We start from the raw sequence: 22,430 nt of genomic DNA on the forward strand, positions 1-22,430 counted from the left end.
TCTGGGGAATGAACTTTAATCAACTAGGAGATAACTGGGAAAACCACAACAAAAAGACTAGTTGTGATCACATTTTACCTTAGACCTAAAATCAAAATAAATGGAAGGGTTAGGGTAATAGAATGGAATATTAATATATATACTGAAAATGTAGAAATGATAAAACTGACAAAAATTAGATGGAGAAGAAAAAAGGTGATGTGATACAAAGTAAGACAATGATTGCCATATTATAGAACAAATAGTGTTGACAGGTATTATTTAAAATTGGCAAATTATAAACAAAACAGTACAGGAGTAAATATTAAGGAAGATAATATTGTCTAATATTGGGTCATGGAGAGGACAGGAGATGCAACTTAATTAATTTATCATTGCTGTAGTAGGTAATTTATAAATATTGTCCCTAAAGACAAAGATGAATAAGAGCATTATTACTATATATAAATTTATAATAATAGTAGAGGTCTGGTGCACAAAATATGTGCACTGGGGGGGTGGGGGCAGTTCCTGCAGCCCGGCCTGTGTCCTCTCACAGTTCGGGACCCCTTGGGGGATGTCTGCCTGCTGGCTTAGGCCTGCTCCCATTGGGCCTAAGCAGGCAGTTGGATATCCCTCTTGCAGTCTGGAACCCCTTGCTGCTTACTGCCTGCCTGCTCGCTGCTCCTTCCTTAGCGCTCCCGCCACCACCGCTGCACTCTCCAGCCATGAGCCCAGCTTCTGGCTGAGTGGTGTTCTCCCTGTGGGAGCGCAGTAACCACCAGGGGGCAGCTCCTGCATTGAGCGCCTGCTCCCTAGTGGTCAGTGCGCATCATAGTGACAGGTCGTTCTGGTTGTTCTGCCATAACGGTTGCTTAGGCTTTTATTATATAAATGAGAATATAAATCCAAGTCATCCTAGATATCAGAAGAATCACACACACACACACACACACACACACACACACACACACACACACCAGACCATGCAGGCAAAGATTAAACAAAAATCAATGAATCTGTCCTACCTGGTTTGGCTCAGTGGATAGAGCATCGGCCTGAGGACTGAAGGGTTCAATTTTGGTCAAGGGCATATACCTCGGTTGTAGACTCCTCCCTGGCCCCGGCCCTGGTTGGGGTGCATTCAGGAGGCAACCAATCGATGTGCTTCTCTCACATCAATATTTCTCTCTGTCTTTCCTTCTCTCTTCCACTCTCTCTAAAAATCAATGGAAAAATATTCTTGGGTGAGGATTAAAAAATAATCGCTGAATCTAGAAAACTATAAATATATAACTATATAAATATAAGTGTAAAATCAGAATAAACTTATCATATGCCATATCAATCACTTACTAATAATAATTGAAATCAGATCTCAGAACAAAACCTAACTCTAAAATAAAAACATCCATAAAGGCTGAAAATAAAAAAATGGGGAAAATGTGTGCCTGGCAAATGCAAACCAAAAGAAAGCAGAAGTCACAATCTTCAATCTTCACATTAGATGAAAGTGCATTCAAGTCACCAAAGTAAGTGAGGCAAAGAATGGCGCCTAATAATGTTAAATGGGTCAATTCTAAGAGATGATAGTTTTGAGATTATCTATGTGCTAAATAATATATCAATATTTACACAATTTCTGTTGTGAAGATACAAGAAGAAATGGAAACACCCTGGTAGGTAGGGGGAGATTTAATTCTATTCTCTCAGTTCATGTCAGGTCAAGGGGACAAAAATGTGAGAGGATATAGAAAACCAGCATAATTATTAACTTGATTAAACCCTGCAGCCTGAAAATAGAGACTGCACAGTTATAAAAATTGACCATGTAATAGGCCACGAAGAAAACCTTAATAAATTCCAAAAAGTGCCAATGCCACTGATAATGGTTTTTGATCATACCATAAAATTGAACTTACAAACAAGATCAAAAGCCCCCAAAGGCACTTCTGTCTAGAAAAAAATTTTTAAGGCCCTCCCCCCTTTTTTTTTAGCAATGGTGAAAAAGAAAATATAATCCAAAATTTCAGAATATCTGGGAAATGATAAAATGCTCCGCATTAGCATTTACTGGTTATAGCTAAAGCAGTTCAGAGGAAGTTTGTAACCTTAAAAACTTATGTAAACTAAAAAGAAAGAATGAAAACTAATGAAGCATCTGGCTCTTGGATCAAATAATAAAGTAAAACTATGATTACGGAATGCCAAGAAAATGAAAACATTATACAGCAAAAACAAATGGGGCAGTGCCAAGGCAGTAGGAAGCAGAGACAATTTCAGAGCAGTAAGTATTTTTCTTATCAGAATAGAGGGAGCAAAGTAAACAAAGCTTGAAGTGATAAAGTTAGATTAAAAAAAAAAACACTTCAAACAATAGAAAGAAGAAAATAATAAAATCAGAAATAAGGAACTAGAATAGAGAAAATGGTAGGATTGAAGAATCAAAAGACTGGACCTTTGATTGAAATGAATCAACTGTGTAAATGGAGCAAGAAAAAAATTCAAAATGATGCATATCAAATGTTAGCCAAACAACGAGTTGTTATATTTTGGGAATCAGAATATAAGGCAATAATAATATTTTCTTTATATTTACTTGTATTTTATATTTTGTAATAATGAACCTATGTCACTTGCATAATTAATGCTTTCTTGGAAGAGCTAGAACTTGAGCTAGTCCTACATGAGAAATAATATTTAACATTATGAGAAAGGAACTTACCTGAAGTATCTTGTCACTTTCAGATATAACCAACTTAGCATGTCTGCTAGGTTGTTGAATATCACTATTTATTAGGTATATTTTATTTTCTAAAAGAGAAAACCACTGCTTTGTTTAAATCTAAGCAATTCCAAAATACTGTCCTAACAAATAAAAGTCATTGGCTGTTTGGGAGGAATGAGGTAAATAAACTGAGTTCACAAATTTAAAGTGGTGCTCGAAAGGCCCACTTGGCCCGGTATTTGAGCCCGTTGCCATTTGGACGTCAGGACAATGAGCACTATGGCTTGACATGCTGACCTGTGAATTTTCCACAGTTCTGTCTTGTTCTTCAGACAAAACGTCAGTTAGCTTTTCATGCATTTGTTTGACTATAATCTTATTCTCTTGAAAAAATGTACCACCTGTGTATGAGATGACTCTCAGATACCTAGAATACTGCATTAACCAGAAAACCCTGTTCCCCAGTGGCACTAAATGAATGTCTTCCTCTTACTCCCTTCTCTGCCCCCCTCCCCACTCGCCCCCACCCCCCGCCTTACTATTTGCATCTTTGTTATCTCTGCCTTTGTACTTCTTTCCCTCTCCTGCCTCTCTTCATCCTTGACCCGATCTCTTATCGCCACCTCTCCCACCTCCTCTCCTCTTGGCCTGTGTTCCTTTAATTTGCTTGTGGCCTTTCCCTCTCATTTTCTTCTCTCTTCTCTCCTTTCCTTCACTCGAACACTGTCATGTTTCCTCTGCCTTTGCTATCCCTCTTCTTTCTCTCTTTTCCTGTCCCATTCTCTTGTCCCGAATGTGGCAGGTCTATGACACACAACTGGAGAATGTGGAGGCCTTTGAGGGCCTGTCTGACTTTTGTAACACCTTCAAGCTCTACCGGGGCAAGACTCAGGAGGAAATGGAGGACCCTTCTGTCATTGGGGAATTTAAGGTAAGGCCTTGAGGACATGTTTGTAGCCCAGGGAGACGTTAAGACTGGAGGGGCAGCAGTCAGTGAAGGGGACAGTACCGTAGTAATATCCATGTGACTGTGGTGCTAATGTTGGTGACCATGTGGGTGATGGAGGTGGTGACAGTGATGGTGATGCTGCTGATGCGGAATCTGATGGTGGTGATCGGATGGCATTGGGCTTGGTTGATCTCAGTGGTGATGACTCTGGCAGAGATGAAAGTCATGATCATAATGGGGATTGTGTTGGTGACAATGATGATAAAAATAAAAGCTGACTCCTCCTTCTTTTTAGGGCCTTTTCAAAATTTATCCCCTCCCAGAAGACCCATCCGTCCCCATACCCCCAAGACAGTTCCACCAGCTGGCTGCCCAGGGACCCCAGGAGTGCCTGGTCCGCATCTATATTATCCAGGCGTTTGGCCTGCAGCCCAAGGATCCCAATGGGAAGGTAACATTTCTAGAGCTTTCGCCTGCACTCAGAGGTACAAAGGGCTACAGAATCTGGATACACCTCTGCCCTAGGAAGTTCATAGCAACCCAGGGAAACCAGACAAATATACAAAACTGAGATGTGGCTGACTGGAGTTCTATCAAGGGCCAAGTGCCCTAGGAGTTCAGAAAAGGCCCAAGTCAGTACAAGACATTGGAATAATGAGGAAGGCTTCCTGAAAGAATAGGATTCTTAAGGACTGGTGAAGTTTGGATAGGCTGGGAGGGAGGAGAAAATAATATTTTAGGAGGCATCAGAAACCTCTGCAGAAGTTCTCCAGAAGACTCTTAGAGTACATTTGCACAAGGATAAGGCATAAGGAGAGGCAACCTTGAAGGTGTAGGCTGGGACTTGTCTTGGTAGGACTTTCGATGGTGGGGGAGAGAGATAAGTGGCGCAGGATCAGCAGTTCTGCTGTGCCATGATGGACCCTGGGGCTAAAAGAAAAATCAGTAAGACTGATCCTGTATTTATTTAAACTTTTGATATTTTGCTGATCATGGACTGTTGGCATTGATTTTAATTTTTTAAAATATTTCATTAAAATATTGCTTATCTTGATGACTTTTTTTGGCCCTCCTTTCAATTTTATGCCCGAGGCAAGTACCTCATCACCTCTCTCTAGTCCTGGCCCTGAGTGAAAGAGGGGAACTTGAAGGAGGGCAGGAGTCTGGAGTTATGGGGAGGTGGTGGGGGAGAGGCAGAGTTAAGTTGGAAAGAGAAAGAGGGAAGAGGAGAGGCAGGCGGGGGGGCGATTGGAGTTCAGAGGTATGAGGCTAGGGTCCTCTCCTGACCCCTTAGATGTAGGCCTAGCATGTGTCCTTGAAGTTGTGGGTAAAGGCCTAGTGTCCTACCCTTGGAGCCCAGGTTTTCAAGGTGAGAAGTCATGGCTGCTGGAGCCATCCCCAGAACAGGCACTACCAGGGGCCTCCAAGATGTGGTAGTGACCAATGATCAGCTCATGCGCTTCAGGACTTCTTGATGCCAAGAATGACTGTGGGCACTCACCGGCCCCTGCTCCTGGCAGCTAGTGGAGGGAATTCTGTTGCTCATAGGAAGCATTCAGGGAAGGCCACTGGGGCTGGGTTTGGCTGACAAAGTCTGGCCATCTCTCTCCTTTTCCATCTGCTGAAGCAGAGGTCACAGAGAGGACCCAATCACCTACGTCATACAAACTTATATGCTTCTGAGGATATCAGCCTGGCCCATACCCACCTTCTGCCAGTGGGGAAGTGGGTTGGGGGTATGGAGGACTCAGGTACCCCATGTCCACTGCTGGACTGTGGCTAGAAGCCCACCTCAGGGCCAAGTGGTATGGCGTGCAGGTCCCTGGCCTGGCAGGATGTCAGGATGACAGCTCCTTGATGGCTGGCTACCTAGTCCCATCGGGAGGCAGAGGGCTGAAGAGGCCTCAAAGATATGCCAGGAAAGTGATTTCACTAAAATCTTTCTGTCTCCTCTTTCAGTGTGATCCTTACGTCAAGATTTCCATAGGGAAGAAATCGGTGAGTGACCAGGATAACTACATCCCCTGTACTCTGGAGCCTGTGTTTGGGAAGTAAGTTGGGGGCAGCCTGGGTCTTGGGGTGGAGGTGCCAGTCTGGATAACCCACAGCCCCTTGGGGGAGACGTGGCTGCCTTTGGGAAGTCCCTGATTCCTGGAGCAGAGCTGTATTCCCTAAGTCTTGGCAGTCTAAGGGGGGTAACCTCAGCTAGTTCCTCATTGTGCACTAAAGGCTTGAGTCCTGGCAGAAACTCCTAGTTAAACCCATAAACAATTACCTTAAAGATCAGAAATCTAAATAGGAATCCAAAGCATGCATTTGCTAGTTAGTCTCTCTTTTTTTTAAGATTAACTTTTCTATTGGAATAATTTTAGATTTATAGAAAAGTTACAAAGATAGTACAATTTCTGTTTACCCTTCACTCAATTTCCCCCACTGTTGACATCTTACCAAAACCATGGTATATTTGTCAAAACTAGTTAATTGATATTGGTGCATTACTACTTACTAAACTGTAGACTTTATTAGGATTTTGACAGTTTTCCCCCTAATCCAGGATCCCTCATTGCGTTTAGTGATTACCCTCTTGGCTGCACCTTTGTAGTGGTTAGATAGAGGAAGGGTGTGAACTCAAGAGAGTAAGGTGCTTCTTGAAACCTAAGGAAAGGAAAGATCAGTCCCATTGCATGGGAGCAGCTCCCAGACATCCTGATGTGCTTGCTCTTTGGATGTGAGCTTATTTAGGCTAAAGAAAGGAGAGTCACAGAGGGCGGTCGGCAGCTATTTCTCTAGCTTTTGTAGGAGATGGCGGGGTGTTCCGATATTGTTAAGTGACACATTGGATTTACAAACTGGTAGCTACCAAGTTAGCTGTGGTCACTCAGCCCAACAGCAGGGACCCAATAAGCCTGGGGAAGTGCCATTTTTGAAGGTGAAACAGTCTTTGGCAGTGATGAGCCATCACCAGCTGGGATTGGAGGAAGGGCTGCAGAGAAGATGGGGGCGGGGAGCTCTACTTGGTGAGCTCCAGTGGCCAGCATGGGGGCACAGGCTCATGGGTGGCAGATGGGAAGATCAGGCCTGTTTACCATGTGGAGCGGGGGGGGGAGGGGGGTAGAGGTTGGGACCAGGCCCAGGTGGGGGAGTGAGTGTAGAAACACACCCCACCCACTTCATTTCCCCACCTTCCCCACTGCACGGCCAGGCTGGTCTGCCTGGGGTTTCAAGCCTCCCTCAGGTCACAGCAGAAAGTCTCGCTCTCTAAAACCCATGTGTCGAACAAGCACGACTCAAGAGATATAATCAAAGCACATTTGTTTTTGTCTGCTGGTGTCCTGTAAACATTTATTCTGTGGGTTGCCTTCCTCATTCCCTGAGTGGAAACTGTGACAGGCAGGCTCAGGCAACTTGCTGCTCATGTTTAGACAGTGCATTTTGTCATAAGCCCACGGTCTCAAGTTGGTAACTAGAGTGCCCATTCATGTGTAATTAGGAATACCCTGGTTGGCTGGAGGGGAGTGGCGCCCCTCTCCCAGCTGGTCTACCTTGGGTACAGCTGTGTACAGCATGTGGATGTGTGTGGCTTGCCTCTCTGCCTGGCGTCTCTTCCTCCCCCTCTGGCTAGCACTGAGGTTTCTGATTCCTGCAGGGCCAGGACTCGGGAAATTATCAGAGCAGAGGGCCCATCTCACTGTCCTGGCTTCCTGGTGCCCTCTGGGTGTCAGATGTTTAAAGCTGATTTATTTTCTGGTGGGTGCTTTTCAGAGAGCCCGAGTCCCCCCACTGCAGCTCCTGGGATGTGGCAGATACTGTGTCCCTTCAGCTGGTGGCCTCCATTTCCTGGTTCTCATATGGGCCTCTCCATAATCTCACTGTTGGAGCCCCAACTCCCGAGGGGCAGGATTCAAACTGGCTCCAGTCTGGCCTTGTGGTGGTCCAGCCAAGATGGGAACAAAGTGGCTCCTCCCAAGTGGAGCCCCTCTCTCCTCGCTGCCACAGGCTCCTTCTCTTCCTCGAGTGTGTGAATGTGTGTCAGTGCCAGGCTGTCTCCCTCCGCAGGGAACTCACTGGGGAGAAGGGCCAACACCTCCACATTTGACCCCCATGTGGGGTGGGGGTCTCAGAGCATAGCAGGAGCTCTCTCCAAAAATTTCTTCACAATCCTCTCTCCATCCTACTCCGGAAGCAGGTGTGAAGCCCCAAGAGTCCTGAAAGTGGGTCCCAGGCCATCATCCCCTGGGTGAACTCCAGAGCTCTGGCACCTTGCTCTGGCGTTTCACTTCTCTGGTCTTCTGGTGTCCTGCGGGGAACTTCAGTTTTAATGTTCTGTTTCAATTGACTCATTCATTCTGTGGTCTATCAGATGGGTGCTGTGTGCCCAGCCCAGGTTATTTGGGAAAATACACACACACACACACACACACACACACACACACACACACACACACAGCCCAGTACCAGTAGAGTGCGGTGGGTTGTGTGTGTTAGGAGCTACTGGAGACCCAAGGAGGGAGGAACCGCAGGGCCACTCCGGGAGGGGAAGAAGAGGCGGGGATGGCCTTCAGGATCCTCCTCGAGCCTTGCTACTCTCTTGACATGAAGGAACTGGTGTTGTCTGACATCTGTGCCCACCCCTGCAGGATGTTCGAGCTGACCTGCACCCTGCCTCTGGAGAAGGACCTGAAGATCACTCTCTATGACTATGACCTCCTCTCCAAGGACGAAAAGATCGGGGAGACCGTCATCGACCTGGAGAACAGGCTGCTGTCCAAGTTTGGGGCTCGTTGTGGGCTCCCACAGACCTACTGTGTGTAGGTGCACAGGGGCAGGCTGCTTCTCTAACAACAATCCCACCCCCCGAATACTGAGCATGTACTGTGTGCCAGCTCACCGGTGTTCTCTCACTCAGTCCAACTGGGTCTTGTGCCGACTCCACTGATAAGGAAACTGAGGCCCAGAGACGTTATAGCTTATAAGTGGTGGAACTAGGATTGGAATCTGTTTGTCTGACTCTAAGAACCTTGCTCTTCATCATGTTGTTATGATCCCGTTCTCCTTAAGGACCCGTAGAGGGAAAGAGGAAAGGAGAGCTTGGAGAGGCAGACAGACAGTGGGACACATGGGCCCCAGCTGGACCCTGAGGGGATTTATGTTAGGTGAAGTCATGTGTGGACAGCCCCCGCCCACTTCCTACCAACTTGGCTCTTATTTGGGTCTGATTCTCTAAATGTGGAAATTGGAAACATCTAAGTTCCATTTCTGTGGGTATGTATTTGAACAAGTCCTATTATCTACGGGCCTCAGTGTCTCTATCTGTAAAGTGGAGATCCCCAGTCATAGTGAACGACCAGATGGGGTGCCCACTGTAAAAGGGAAGGGTGGATGATGTTGTGCATGTGGGTACACAGGTCACTGCACGCCCCCTGCCCTCATCAGTGTCCTGGAGCATCTCATCTTTGCCTTGTGTTTGGGCCTCAGCTCTGGACCGAACCAGTGGAGGGACCAGCTCCGCCCCTCCCAGCTCCTCCACCTGTTCTGCCAGCAGCACAGAGTCAAAGCCCCCGTGTACCAGGCAGACCGCGTGATGTTTCAGGATAAAGAATACACCATTGAAGAAATAGGTGAGCTGCCCCTGACCAGGAAACCTGTGGACTCTTCTCTGTCTCCTTCTCTCTTGTTGGCCCTCCCCTGTCATAAAGGGGCCAAATGGACACAACCCACACCAGCAGGGCGGCACAGATGGGCTTGGTACTCTGGGGATCAGTACTTACCTGTGACCCTGCTGGAAAAATAAGAGGTCAAGGTGGAGCCAAGGTCAGAGCTCAGTCCAATGCCAGGATGAGGCCCTTCTGAAGGCAAGAGCAGGGGTGAGTCTGAAGCCGTGGTCAGGGTCATGGTTAGGATCAGTCAGCTTCTGGCTTTGGGGAGTCAGACTTTGATCTGATTTTGGGGTACAGTGCACCCGAGAAACAGTTTTCTACCTGAGTCGCACTAGCCCATTTGTCCCTGATGGCCCATTCTGAGCTCCCACTCACAGATCCTGAACCTAAAGCATCCGCAGGGCAGGCAGGAAGTCCTGCAGTCCACACCTTGCCCCAGGGTCTGCCTAATGCTCATGCCTGAGAATCCCACCACATGCTTCCTGCATGTCGAGGTGCCCAGAGGCCTGCATTGCCCACCCGGAGCAGCTCAGACACCCTGGTGGTGTGTATAGGCCCAGCTGGCCCCTCGCTCCTGCTGGTTTCAGAGATGTCTGATGTCAGAGCTGGTGCTGAGGTTAGAAAAGGGGAACAGTGGCTTTGACTGCCCCACCCCAAACCCCCTCCTTCTCGTTCTGTTTTGCTGACTCCCAGGTCACGGCTGAGCCAGCATTAGGCCCTGCCCCATTCTCTTTTCCTTAGATTGTGCATCTGTTTTAGGGGTGGTCTCATTTCCTTCTGCTAGTCTGTGAGCAGTGTTAGCCCAGGGGCCAGGGCTCATGGTCATACATTGGTAGGAAAGGAAAGCCAGAAAGCTGGAGTTGGTGAGGCCTCACATTAGCCTGTTTTTGAGGATGAGGCTGTTGAGGCCTCGAGTGGTTAATGACCTGCCCAAAGTCACCCAGCCAGTTAGGAGCAGAGCCAGATTCCTGGGCCTGTGGTCCTTCTGTGATGCCCTGCTGCTTCCTTAGTGACACCTATTAAAGGGGACAGGACAGGTTTGATGAATGAACATGTGTGTGTGTGTGTGTACACGAGACTGAACATGGGCACACCTGAGTATACATACCTTTGTGTGTATGTGTGTGTAGATATGTAAACCCTCTGATCCCCAGTCAAGGTGTCTCACGGGAGCTCCAAGTTTAAGTTGCTGGCTGGTTGGCCAGGCTCATTAGGGTCAGAACCATCCCTGAGTCCTCACTCGGTCCAGCACCAGCCCCGGGTAGGGCGGAGCTCCCCCTGGAAAGCACGAGGGGGAGGGGAGTATTCAAGTCCAGTCATGCACCTTTCCTAAGTGAGTGTGTGGTCTCAGCTGCCCTGCTGACCAGCTGGGTGACTGCTCTGTGCTTCATTTCTGTCATCTGTACAATGGGGATAATCGTAGCACTTACCTTCTAGGGTTATTATGAGGATTCAACCTGTTCTGTCTGTGAAGAACAGTGCCTGGTTCCTGTTTATAAGTGCTGTTATTTTAGCTACTGCTACTAATAGAACAGCTTGCATGAACCAGAGAATAGCACTACGAGCATGAAGATGCCCAATCTGGGAATAGAGGTTACTGAGGCTCAGAGTTTGGAGTAGTCAGGGAGGGAGGGCTTCTGGGAAGGGATGGGTTTTGGTGGGCAGGCAGGATTTGAGTGGGTGGGAAAGAGGAAGAAGAGCTTTATAGAAGAGGCTTGGTAGAAATGATGGCGATGGGGAATCTGGAGTTTAAGCCTGGAGCCCATGGACAGCGAGGTTTCCCCTACAGAGAGTGAGATGTGAGGACTGGAAGAAGTATGTCTGGGCTTGGGTGAGGCTGTTGGGGTTAGGGGAATCCCTAGGACTACAGGTTGCCCTATCTCTTGCTCACTCAGCCGCAGCAACGTTTTTGTCTTCTCTCTGCGGCAGAGGCTGGCAGGGTCCCGAACCCACACCTGGGCCCAGTGGAGGAGCGTCTGGCTTTGCACGTCCTCCAGCAGCAAGGCCTGGTCCCTGAGCATGTGGAGTCTCGGCCCCTCTACAGCCCCCTCCAGCCAGACATCGAGCAGGTAGGACGTTAACCATCAGGCCCCAGAGTCCCCAACCTTAAGCTAGCACCACCCCAAGGACAACATGGACATCCCAGAGGCACCACCGGGGATCCCAGGACTTGGCCAGCCCCTTCTTGAGGGTGTTCCTCCTCAGTCTGAGTGGTCACCACTGTTGGCCTTCCAAGGCCACCTCTTGGGCCTGGCCTCCTCAGGTTACCTGCGGGCCCTAGGGCCTGGGGAATGAGGCTGAGTTGCTTCCTTCATCTCCGTGTAGGCCAGACCTCTGACTTCCCATGAGTCATTCCGAAGCCTTCCTGCTTCAGCCTGGCCTCAGGGTGCCCTCCTCTATCATCAGTCAGTGACATCTCAGGTGGCTGGCCCCATGCTGGGCTGCCATGGGGAGTTCAGACAGGGTGACCAGCACCCTGTGACAGAATGGCAGAGCAGCCACAGAGAACAGTCATCAGGAGGGCCAAGGGTGTCCTGCCACGCAGGAGGGTGAGCAGAGGGACAGCAGGCCCAGGGTGGGTGAGCTCAGGAGGAAAGAAAGGGTTTCAGGCAAAGAAGGGCCGAGGCAGCCATGAAGGTGCCTTGGAGAACGGGAGAGGACCCCATCTCTGCTGTTTGGAACTGAGCTCTCCTCCCCTTGGTGTTGTGGCTACCAGCTCCCCAGAGGGACACAGCCCATGTCCAAATGTCAGCTCTTGCCTTCTCTAGCTCTGTGGCCCTGAAGAATTTGCCGCAACTCTTGCTCCTTCTTCTCTAAGATGGGGGCAGAAAAAACATGTGGCCTGCGGAGATAGGGAACTGAGGGGCGGCAGGTAGATGGTTTCCTATTGTAGAACTCCTCAGAGCCTTTCTATGATGAAACAGGCTCTCTGACCCCCCAGGACTTTGAGCATGCCATCCCCTTGGCCTGAAATGCCCTCTCCCCTTTTCCATTTGGCACAATGAGTCTCAGCTCAGAAAGCACCATCTCTAAGAAGCCTTCTCTGACCCTTGGTCCCCCAGGCACAGACCCAAGTCATCAGACTGTGGGCCAGTGGGCTCACCTTTGCAGTTGGCCCTACGGTTCCACTTATGGCACCTTCCCTATGGGGTGGTGAGCCTCTCCATGGTCGGGCCTGAATTTTCTCTGTTATGTGCTCCAAGAGCAGATGGTCATAGATGTTGGTTGAATGAGAAGGATGTGAGAGAACAGGGTCATGTCTCTTCAGGGGAAGCTGCAGATGTGGATTGACCTGTTTCCAAAGGCCCTGGGGCGGCCTGGACCTCCCTTCAACATCACCCCACGGAGAGCCAAAAGGTGACTTGCTCCAGCCACAGGCTTAGAGCTGAGCAGGGTGGTGGGATGGCTCCCCACCAGCTTGGGTGGGACAAGGAGGTTGTGCTTGGGCTAGGCTTTGGACCACCCGGACCACAGGATCCCAGTCTTGTCCAGCCAGGCAAGCATCAAAGTCTTCTTGGGCGAGGTGGCTTCTTGGCTTCTCAGTCAAAGACCTCCCACCCACTGGTGGGAAATCCACGTGATTTGAATAATTCTTCTTCTCCACAGGTTTTTCCTGCGTTGTATTATTTGGAACACCAAGGACGTGATCCTGGATGACCTCAGCATCACAGGGGAAAAGATGAGCGACATTTATGTGAAAGGGTAGGGAGTCATCCTCCTGCCACCTATCCCAGCTCCACCGTGGTGCCCCATTGGGAAGGGGGCTCTGGTGTAGGGACTGGGAGGAAAAGAAAGGAAGGAGGGTTTAAGGATGTGACCTCTGCCTTTGGGGAGTTATTTCCCGACTAGATTTCTTCTTCCACATTAATATTTGGGTTGAGCATGTCCGCTGAGAGAAAGTTTAAAATGTTTAAAAGTTTGTGGCATAGTTGGTACATCATGGAGATTTCTTGAGAATGATTTCTCCTTTATCATTTACCAAGTTCATTTACCTTCTTAACGCCTCATTTGCCTAAGGTGAGGATGCATATTGTGGTGGAAACCTTAATTGGAAATGTTCTCTAAAAATGTTTATGTCCAGTTGGATGGCTGGCTTTGAGGAACACAAGCAAAAGACGGACGTGCATTATCGGTCCCTGGGAGGCGAAGGCAGCTTTAACTGGAGGTTCATTTTCCCCTTCGACTACCTTCCAGCTGAGCAAGTCTGCACCATCACCAAGAAGGTGAGTGTGGCTCCTGTCCCCAAAGGTGGTAGCTCCTGGGCTTTCTAATGTCAGCGTGATCGCACTACCAGCACTGGCATGCCATAGTCATACCCTTCCCACTGCCCACCACTGTGGGAACAAGCACTGCCATCATTGCAGAATAATCATCACCATTGTCCCCTCACTGCCAGTGTCACCACACCATTGTCCCCTCACTGCCAGTGTCACATTCTCCATTGTCCCCTCACTGCCAGTGTCACCACTACCACTGTCCCAATCACTCTTGACATTGCCACAGCTTCTCCCACTGCTCTTTTACTGCCAAAGCCACCACCACCATCTAAACCATCCCTCTACTTCTTCCACTCTCACCATCATTGCCATTGCTGGCATTGCCGCCATCCCACAACCACCCCACACTGGTGCCACAACCATCGTATGTAGCTAAGTCCAAATCCTAAAACCACTGCCTTCCTCCAAATCCTAGATAAACCAAGCAGGAGGAAGGGTCCTGGGGTCCGGGCGGGAAACCAGTATGGCCACCATTGGGGCAGTGGGACAGACCTGTGCAAGCATGTCAAACTCGTGGCCCACGGGCTGCAAGTTTGACATGCTTGCTGTAGAGCTTCCCAAGGGGTGCCTACCTGGCTTATGGGTTGGGTGGTCCATAGGATTGGGTGTTGCTTAGCTAAGTTCCTCCTGTTACCTAGTTTCCTACGTTTCCCCACCTGGTGCCTGTGGTTATTGTCCAAGCTGGACAGGCACTAGGGAGTGACTCTGCCCTTCCAGGCCTCAAAGTTTTTGTCCTTTTCTCTCCACCTCCCTTCTCTCACCCGACTGAAGGCACCCGGGAGAGCTGTCAGCATCAGCCAGAGGGAGGGGTGGGTTCAGGACCTCTGCTCTCTGTGTCTCAGCATCTTCCAGTGGAGGTCTCATCTGGGCTTTCCTCTTGAAATAGAAGTGAAGAGTTGTCCCCTCACTCCTTCCTGGTGGCTCTACACCTGCCCTTAGCAAGCAAACCCAGAGCACAGTGAGGAGGGTGCTGTGGGCAGTGAGGGCCTCGCGGCCAGGCTGACTGGAGGTGGAGGGCACCTAGAATCAAGGTTCTCTCCTATTCGACATGGTAAATACCTCTCTGGTATTTCGGTTCTGCTGGTCTGATTTCCTTCCAGAGGTAGCTCGAGGCTTCAAGCTGCAAAGGTTCTCGACTCCCCTTTCTTTCCTGAGTGGTTGAGTGGCTTAAAGAAGGGAAATAATAATGTACCTCAGCCGACTCGTCTTCCTAATTCTCTTCATTACGTCCCTTCCACACGATCCCCTCCCGACTCGACACACAGGATTGTATGCGTTCTCGAGAAACCGGAATGTGCTGTGGAGCACTCTGAAGCCGTCACACAGAAGGACATATGGGTTAAACAAGGTTAAATGAATTCTTTCACCCAGAGATTGCTGCATAGTGCCTGCCAGAAAGTAGAATGTAGCTACAGCCCTGGTTCTGTGCAGGCAAGGAAGGCTTAGCCCAGTGGTCGGCAAACTGCGGCTCCCGAGCCACATGCGGCTCTTTGGCCCCTTGAGTGTGGCTCTTACACAAAATACCACGGCCTGGGCGAGTCTATTTTGAAGAAGTGGCGTTAGAAGAAGTTTAAGTTTAAAAAATTTGGCTCTCAAAAGAAATTTCAATCGTTGTACTGTTGATATTTGGCTCTGTTGACTAATAGTTTGCCTAGCCTATGTGTAGCTTTGATCTTGTTAGCCTTTGCTCAGTGTGCTCTTCTATCACAAGATGTTTCCATAACAAAGCAAATGCTGCCTTTGGTGGGGAGGGCTCTAAACCAAGCAAACAGTTTGCTGTGGACAGACGGAGTGGGGGCTGGGAACGGGGAAGGGAGGGCTGAGGCATCCTGCACACCAGCTCTGGTGCTCACCAAGCTCTAAAAGGGGCTAGGTGTGGGGGGAAACTGAGGCTGAGACATGATTGGCCTGCTCAAATGAGAGGCGGGACAACCCCTTCGTTGCGACAGGTGGGGATGTCATCCAGAAGGAGCAGGAAGCAGAGGCTTCTGCATTTTCTACAAAGTAGGAGGAGAGAGAATCTCCTGATACTGTGGCAGGTGACTTGAGGCAAATGGAAAAGGCTAGAAGTAGCTATTATGCTGAGTGAGGGAGAGGAAGAGGGAGAGAGGGAGGGAGAAAGAGAGCAGGAGAGGGAGAGAGAACAGGTTCCTTGCTGGTATGGAGAAGGGTTACCAGGAAGTTCTGAGGGCCCAGCTGGGTTGCTAGGTAAGAATTTGAGGTGGGTCCATTCTGGCCATGATGGGGTTTCATCTCTGAATTACAGGCACCCGCAAGGAAGAGGAGAGTTGGGTGGACCCCGGTGGCATAGCCTGGGCTAGCCCTGAGAGGATGAGAGGCCCATGGGGACTGCGGGGTGGAGAGGAGGGAGGGGAGTGGGGAGTCCAGAAGAGGCAGGAGTGGGCAGGGCTGGGGAAGGGGGATTCAGTGTGGTGCGGGCTCCCGGAGAGGATGGCTGGAGGAGGTTGAGAAACAGAGTCCACGGGATTCTGAGGTCAACCAGGGCGTGAGGGAGAACTGGCTTGACCCAGGTAGAGCCAGCGGTCCTTCTGTGGAAAAAGGGCCCTGGGAAGCAAGTGGAGCATGCACACAGTGGGGCACCAAGGAGCCGGTCTGGGCTAAAGGACCAAGTCTCGGGGTGGGTTTGTGTGGGGGCACTGAGCAGCCTCTGGGCTCCTCGGTCATGCCGCAGAGCCAGCCCTCTGCCGAGGGGTTCAGGGCCTCTGGCAGGCAGGCCCTCCAGGGACCCCATTAACCAGACGAGACTGTCGTAAAGTACAAGGTCTCCTTTCATCCGGCTGCTTTGAACCACCGCTGGTCGCCCTGGCCGGCTCCCCACCTGGAGCCCAGCACACCCACCGGGGCCTGCCTGCGCGTCAGGCACCCACCCTGCAAATAAACAGCTAGTAAAAGGGCCCAGACCGGGAGCGTAATGAGCGCCTGGGACCTGGGGGGCCATTCCCCAGGCTGGAGCCCCAGCCCAGCTGCTCCCACCAGGGGCTGTTTGAACCTCTGGCTCATTACTGAGCCCATAAACCAGGCCGGCCGGAGGAATGGAGGCTGCTGGCGGCCTGTGCAGGCGGGCCTGCGGTGCTGGCCATAAAAGCCCCGCCAGAGGAGGCAGGCACCTGCAGGAGGGCCGGGGCCCGGAAAAGGGGGAGGCACCAGACAGGGGCTGGGGGGCAAGGGCCCAGCTGGGGACCTGAGCCCCTTCACCAAGTCAGGCAGCAGTCCAGACAGAGGCCGGGTGCTTTGCAAGGTGACCATTGCTCAGGTCATGGTTCTGGTTTAGGGGTTCTGTGGGTTTGCATGGCTTGGGGTGGCCACACAGCAGGCACGGACCTGACTGGGCAGTGAGGCTGTGTATATGAGGCACCCAGGGCCAGACAAACCACGTGTGGTCAGCAGCATTCCCCAACTCCCTGTGGAGTCTGTCTCTCCGAGACTCAGTCTAGGCCCCTGCCATGACCTGCAGGCTGGTCAGAATGTTCCCTGTCCTTGCCACTGTTCGGGAGAGGCTACAATGAGAAGACAGGACAGGCATGAGCAGGAAAGCCCCAGGGGCAGTCCTTTGGGTTGAGTGTGTCCCAAGGTAAACCCAGGCCTTGGCATGCCCAGTCCCCATCCTTCAGTGGCTCGGTGAGGCCTCTTGGGAAGAAACCCAAGATGACACTGTTTCAGGCTGCCTGGTGCAAGGGAGGTGGTGGGATGGGGACCGCAGGAGGGCGGGGAACTTGCCAGCACCAGGGGCTTTGTTGTACCCCAGAGCAGGCTCTCAGGGAGAGAAGGTGGGTGGGTTGGCATGGTGGGGAAGGAGCTGGGGTCACTGCCCCCCAGTGTCAGCTCCTTACAGCAGTGTGTTGGGGGTGGGGTGGGGTACCTCAAGTTCCCAGCCAGCCCACTCTGTCCCCAAGGTCACAAGGGCAGAGCAGGATTTCCAGGTGTGAACTGGATTCTAAAACCTGCCTGCCTGGTGTGGACCTAGGTCGCCACTTCCCAGGGGTATGACTCACACGGTACCTGCTCTGGTTTCCTCAGCACCAAGGCGTGTCTCCTTCTAGGTTATTGGAAAGATAGATGAGTTCATAGTGGTAAAGGGCTGGTGCATAAGAAATGCAATATTGTTACTATTATTATTATTAACTGTCAGATCTTGGGCAAACGCTTAACTTCTCCAAGCCTCTGTTTCATCATCTGTAAAATGGGAGTGAGAACATCGAATCAGGGAATTGGGAGGATCCAAGGAGCCACCTGTGTGAAGGGAGTCTGCACAGTACCCTCCTGAACCTGAACCCTGCTCTTTGGGGTCTCATGAGTTTTCCTGCCAGAACCTGGCTCTGGCAAGTCCCTAAGGGATGCCCCACCCCACTCCCCACTGCCTCCTCCAGGCAGCCGTCTAGGCTGGAAAGAAACCAGCCTCTCTCTAATCTCTCTTTTCACTTCCTTCTCTGCTCCTCCTCTGGGCCAGGATGCTTTCTGGAGGCTGGACAAGACTGAGAGCAAAATCCCAGCACGAGTGGTATTCCAGATCTGGGACAACGACAAGTTCTCCTTTGATGACTTTCTGGGTGAGCACTGCTTCTCGGCACCGCTCTGTACATTGGGGGTGACCCCAGAGCCCCCACTGTGTGTGTGTGTGTGTGTGCCATTCATGGCTGGCTGGCAGGAGGTGCACCTACTTTCTGCCCGCAGGGAGCTCAGAGTCCCTGGTCCCTGGTGCTGAGTGAGGTCCATGATGCAGAGCAGTGCCAGTCAGCAGGGTGGTCTAGCAGCAGAGGTGGCATTGACACTGCGCCACGTTGGATGGTAGGACTCAGGCAAGGAAGAGAGGGAGACACAGGCTGAGGCTGTGCAGACATACGCTGGCCTTTGCTGGCTGGCTGGCCTCAGGCTTGACAGGAGGCCTTCCACCCCTCCCTGCCCCACCTCTCAGTCTAGGTGCAGACTGAGCCCAGCCAGCGAGGGGCTCAAGACACTCTTCACCCTTGTGCCTGAGTGATGACCAAACGAGGGAACATGTCTCCACCCCCCAGGCCGCAGACAGGATTCTGATGGGCAGAAGTGTGCTGAACCCTGACCTGGGAAGCAGGGAGCACAGGGCCGAAGGAGTGAGATTTGCGGGGAGGAACACAGCCTTGTATGGGGCCAACAGACCGGACTGTAACAGCCCCATCACAACTATAAAAGTTACACCAGGAAAGTGTGGTCTCCCCATACAAAGGTATATTACTCAGCCATAGAAAGAGTGAAATACTGATGCCTGCTACAGCATGGATGGACCTTGAAAACATGCTAAGTGACACATATTTTATGATTCCATTGATAAGACATGTCCACAATAGGAAATTCTACATGGCTCATCATTGTCAGGCTTGGAAGGAGGGAGAATGGGGAATGACTGCTAATGGGTGTGCTATTTCTTTTAGGGGTGATCAATTTTGAATTAAAATGACAAATTTTATGTCAAATAGATTTTTCTACAATAACATTAAAAACAATTTAAAATTGATGGATGATAGATGTAGACAATGAATGGATTCGTGCATAGTAAGATGAATAGTTGAGCTCTTTTAAGGCGAGTCAATGGGTAGGTTAGTGGGCATATGGATTCGTGAGAAGATGGATGGGAAACTGTATGGACGGAATAAGAGGACATGGATAGGAAGCTTGGAGGGCATGGATAGGGAGTTGGAGGGATCTGACTCATGGCTAAGCCCATGGATGGAGGCTGAGGAGGTAACTGCGAGTTTTTGTGGAACCTGCCCCACCCCTGGGTGGGATTCGCTGCCAGTGACTGAGAAACCCTCGGCTAAGGAACCCCTCCTTGTCACAGGCTCCTTGCAGCTGGATCTCAACCGCATGCCCAAGCCCGCCAAGACGGCGGAGAAGTGCTCCCTGGACCTGCTGGATGACACTTTCCACCCGGAGTGGTTCGTGTCCCTTTTTGAACAGAAAACAGTGAAGGGCTGGTGGCCCTGTGTGGCAGAGGAGGGTGAGAAGAAGATATTAGCGGTAAGTCTGCTCCCCACTAGCCAGTGGGGGCACCAGAGCATATGTGCGCCCGCCCCCCTCTCTTGTCCTCCCTCTCCCTGTTTTCCAAGGCGCCAGCCGGCTTCCCTTCCCAGTTCCCAGCCTCCCTCCCCTTGAGGCTCACATACCAGGGAAGCCTATTTAAATCTAAAGATGCATTTATCTCCCTCTGACGCTGTTTGTGCTCCGGCTCCTGGGTCTTCACAGTGATCTGTGTGCTGGGACCCCTCTGGCCTTGGCTCCTGTAGAGGACAGGGGTCCTGCCTTGCTCACTTGAGCAGGACCCTACAAGGGACCTTCCTTGTCCTACTGTTCTTGCCCAGAGGTCTGCTCAGGGGTGTGACAGGGGACTGAACTGTCCTTCCTCTACAGGGGAAGTGAATCCCTGACACTTTATTTGGAAATATAGGCAGTCAGCCAGCTCCTAACGTGGCCCTTGAAATAAAATACCCTTGTTGAATAATGAATCATAACAATTCACAAGAAATAATGAACACCTCAAAAAAAAAAAAAATGAGCAAAGGGCATGCATAGGTAATGCACAAAAGAAGCACAGATGGGTGTTAAACATTTGAAAAGCTTGACTCCCCATCGTAATTAAATAAAGGCATATTTTAAAATGTGAGAGCTTTTTGCCTATTCAATTAGGATTTGAAACCAGAAATGCTCACTTCTGGTGAAGATGCGGACAGGCTCCTCGCTTACTTCTGCCGGGGTGCTCACGGTTCTACCACGTGTGGGAGCAATTCGGTAACACACAGCAAGAGATTTAACAATATTTATGCCTTTGTCCTCTGTCATCCCACTTCTAAAAATCTCTCCAGAAGAAATAACCAGCTAAAATGAAAAAAACAAAACAAAACAAAAAAACAACAAAGGTTCTGGGGTATTTGCTGCAGCATTATTTATAGTACCGCACAGTCGGAAACAAGCTAAATGAACCAAAATAAGTAGTTTACGAAACAAATTATGGCCAACCATCCCATAGAATGTCTTACAGCCATTACGAAGCAAACTTTAAAGAATATGTAATTATACAGTAAAACAGAATATATTTCTAAGTGAAAGAAGCAAGCCGTAGAAGTATGTATACACAGTGTGGTAGTTCATACACTTGCAGAGAACACCAGCTCTGCTGCGTAACGGTGTTAACAGCGCGTGTCTCCACACAGTGGAGGTACGGCTGACATTCTCCTTCGTCTGCACAGGCAGACCTTGGAGATATTGTGGGTTTGGTTCCAAATAACCACAATAAAACCAGCCACACGGATCTTTTTGGTTTCCCAGTGCATATGAAAGCTATGTGTATACTATCTTGTAGTCTGTTAAGTGTGCATACATTATGTCTATAAAAACAATGTACATACCTTATTTTAACAATACGTGATGGCTAAAAAATACTAAACATCACTTGGGCCTTTAGCGAGTCACAATCTTTTTTGCTGGTGGAGGGTCTAACCTTCAATTTGTAAAAAATGCAGTATCTGCAAAGCGCAGTAAGCAAAGCACAATGAAAGAAGATGTGCCTGTGTATTTCTGTAGTTTTTAAATGCTCTACCAGGAGCAGTTACTGCTTTTGTGATCAGATCAACCCAAGAGAACTAAAAAATTAAACAAAGTGGCTCTTACAATTGTCCTGGGGTCCAATCCTTGTCTTCCCTACATCATAGGCCCCTACATCAATGGCTCCTCTCCCGGCCATTGGGCAGAGCCTCTGTCCCTCTGTCTCCACAGGGCAAACTGGAGATGACCTTGGAGATCGTAGCAGAGAGTGAGCACGAGGAGCGACCTGCTGGCCAGGGCCGGGATGAGCCCAACATGAACCCCAAACTCGAGGACCCAAAGTCAGTGCCAAGGCCCTGATCCCTGATGCCCAGGGGAGCTGGGAGGTGTAGCCACCATCTAGGAGGCATCTATTGCAGAGGTCATGAAACATTTAAAAAGGTCACGATGCCCACATGGCCCAGAGAGGGCCACACAGTGTTAGGAGGCAGGTGACAGACGTCATTCCAGGAACACTGGGCTCCTCAGCTAGTTCCGGAAGCAGGCACGGTTGGGTAGCTGTTGGTTGTGTGCTGAGGAAGCTGTCATGTGGCATGTGCATGTTGTGTTATGGAACCTTCTCTGCTGGGTTGTTATTATCATCTCATTTTACAGGTGAGGAAACAGTCTTAGCAAAGTTGAGTAAGAAGAGTGGTGAGGCTGGAATTCTCCCACTTGATCTGATTGGCTCTGGGGGCCTGATCAAGGTTTTTCCCTTGACCAAACTGTCTTCCATGGCTCTCCTGGTGTCAGTGTGGCTTTCAAACAGTCTGTCAGCCTTCATTTTCCCACCTGTGAAATGGGGGACCAGTCCTTGTCTTCCTTACCTCATAGGCTCCTAAGTGGATGTAGATGCCTTGAAGGCAGTTACTGGGGGCTGAAAGACTATGGCTGGGAGAGGTGGTGTCAGGGCTGTTTGCTAGGTCCTTCCCTGTGGCCGGTTTGGCTCAAGTCAGAGTTAGCAGAGACGGCCCACTTTATTACCATGCTGCTCCAAGTGCCATGGGGCTGGCAGAGGGGGGAGAGCCATCCTGGGATGGCTGGGATCTGGCTGGAAAGACAAGAGAGGCCCAGGAGATCCAGTGGCGTGCAGTTAAAAAGCCATTATTGCGACACAAAATCCTGCAAGCTCATTGAGTTGTGAGGCTGACCTTGGGGCAGGTTTTGAGGTTCTTGGTTATGAGAGAAACTCAGCTGCCTGGGTTCACTCTCTGTGGACCAGCCATGTGTCTCTAGGCAGGTGGCTTGGCTTATCTGGGGCTCATTGG

The 22,430-nt window shown here is 50.1% G+C and overlaps 1 protein-coding gene across 15 annotated transcripts in view; it reads left to right on the top strand.

Annotated features, from left to right (window-relative positions):
- Positions 1 to 22,430, top strand: part of DYSF (dysferlin) — a 207,542-nt gene that overhangs the window by 180,804 nt on the left and 4,308 nt on the right. For all 15 annotated transcript variants that reach the window (XM_054728122.1, XM_008147464.3, XM_008147462.3 and 12 more), the window contains 12 exons: positions 3,510 to 3,638; positions 3,952 to 4,107; positions 5,616 to 5,707; positions 8,294 to 8,464; positions 9,132 to 9,274; positions 11,243 to 11,382; positions 12,582 to 12,670; positions 12,920 to 13,015; positions 13,395 to 13,536; positions 18,059 to 18,158; positions 19,424 to 19,602; positions 21,355 to 21,464. In XM_054728122.1, the coding sequence (XP_054584097.1) occupies positions 3,510 to 3,638; positions 3,952 to 4,107; positions 5,616 to 5,707; positions 8,294 to 8,464; positions 9,132 to 9,274; positions 11,243 to 11,382; positions 12,582 to 12,670; positions 12,920 to 13,015; positions 13,395 to 13,536; positions 18,059 to 18,158; positions 19,424 to 19,602; positions 21,355 to 21,464 (1,547 nt within the window). The remainder of the gene's footprint in view (positions 1 to 3,509; positions 3,639 to 3,951; positions 4,108 to 5,615; positions 5,708 to 8,293; positions 8,465 to 9,131; positions 9,275 to 11,242; positions 11,383 to 12,581; positions 12,671 to 12,919; positions 13,016 to 13,394; positions 13,537 to 18,058; positions 18,159 to 19,423; positions 19,603 to 21,354; positions 21,465 to 22,430) is intronic.

This window comes from Eptesicus fuscus, chromosome 16, assembly GCF_027574615.1.
Source record: "Eptesicus fuscus isolate TK198812 chromosome 16, DD_ASM_mEF_20220401, whole genome shotgun sequence".
Lineage (NCBI taxonomy): Eukaryota > Metazoa > Chordata > Mammalia > Chiroptera > Vespertilionidae > Eptesicus > Eptesicus fuscus.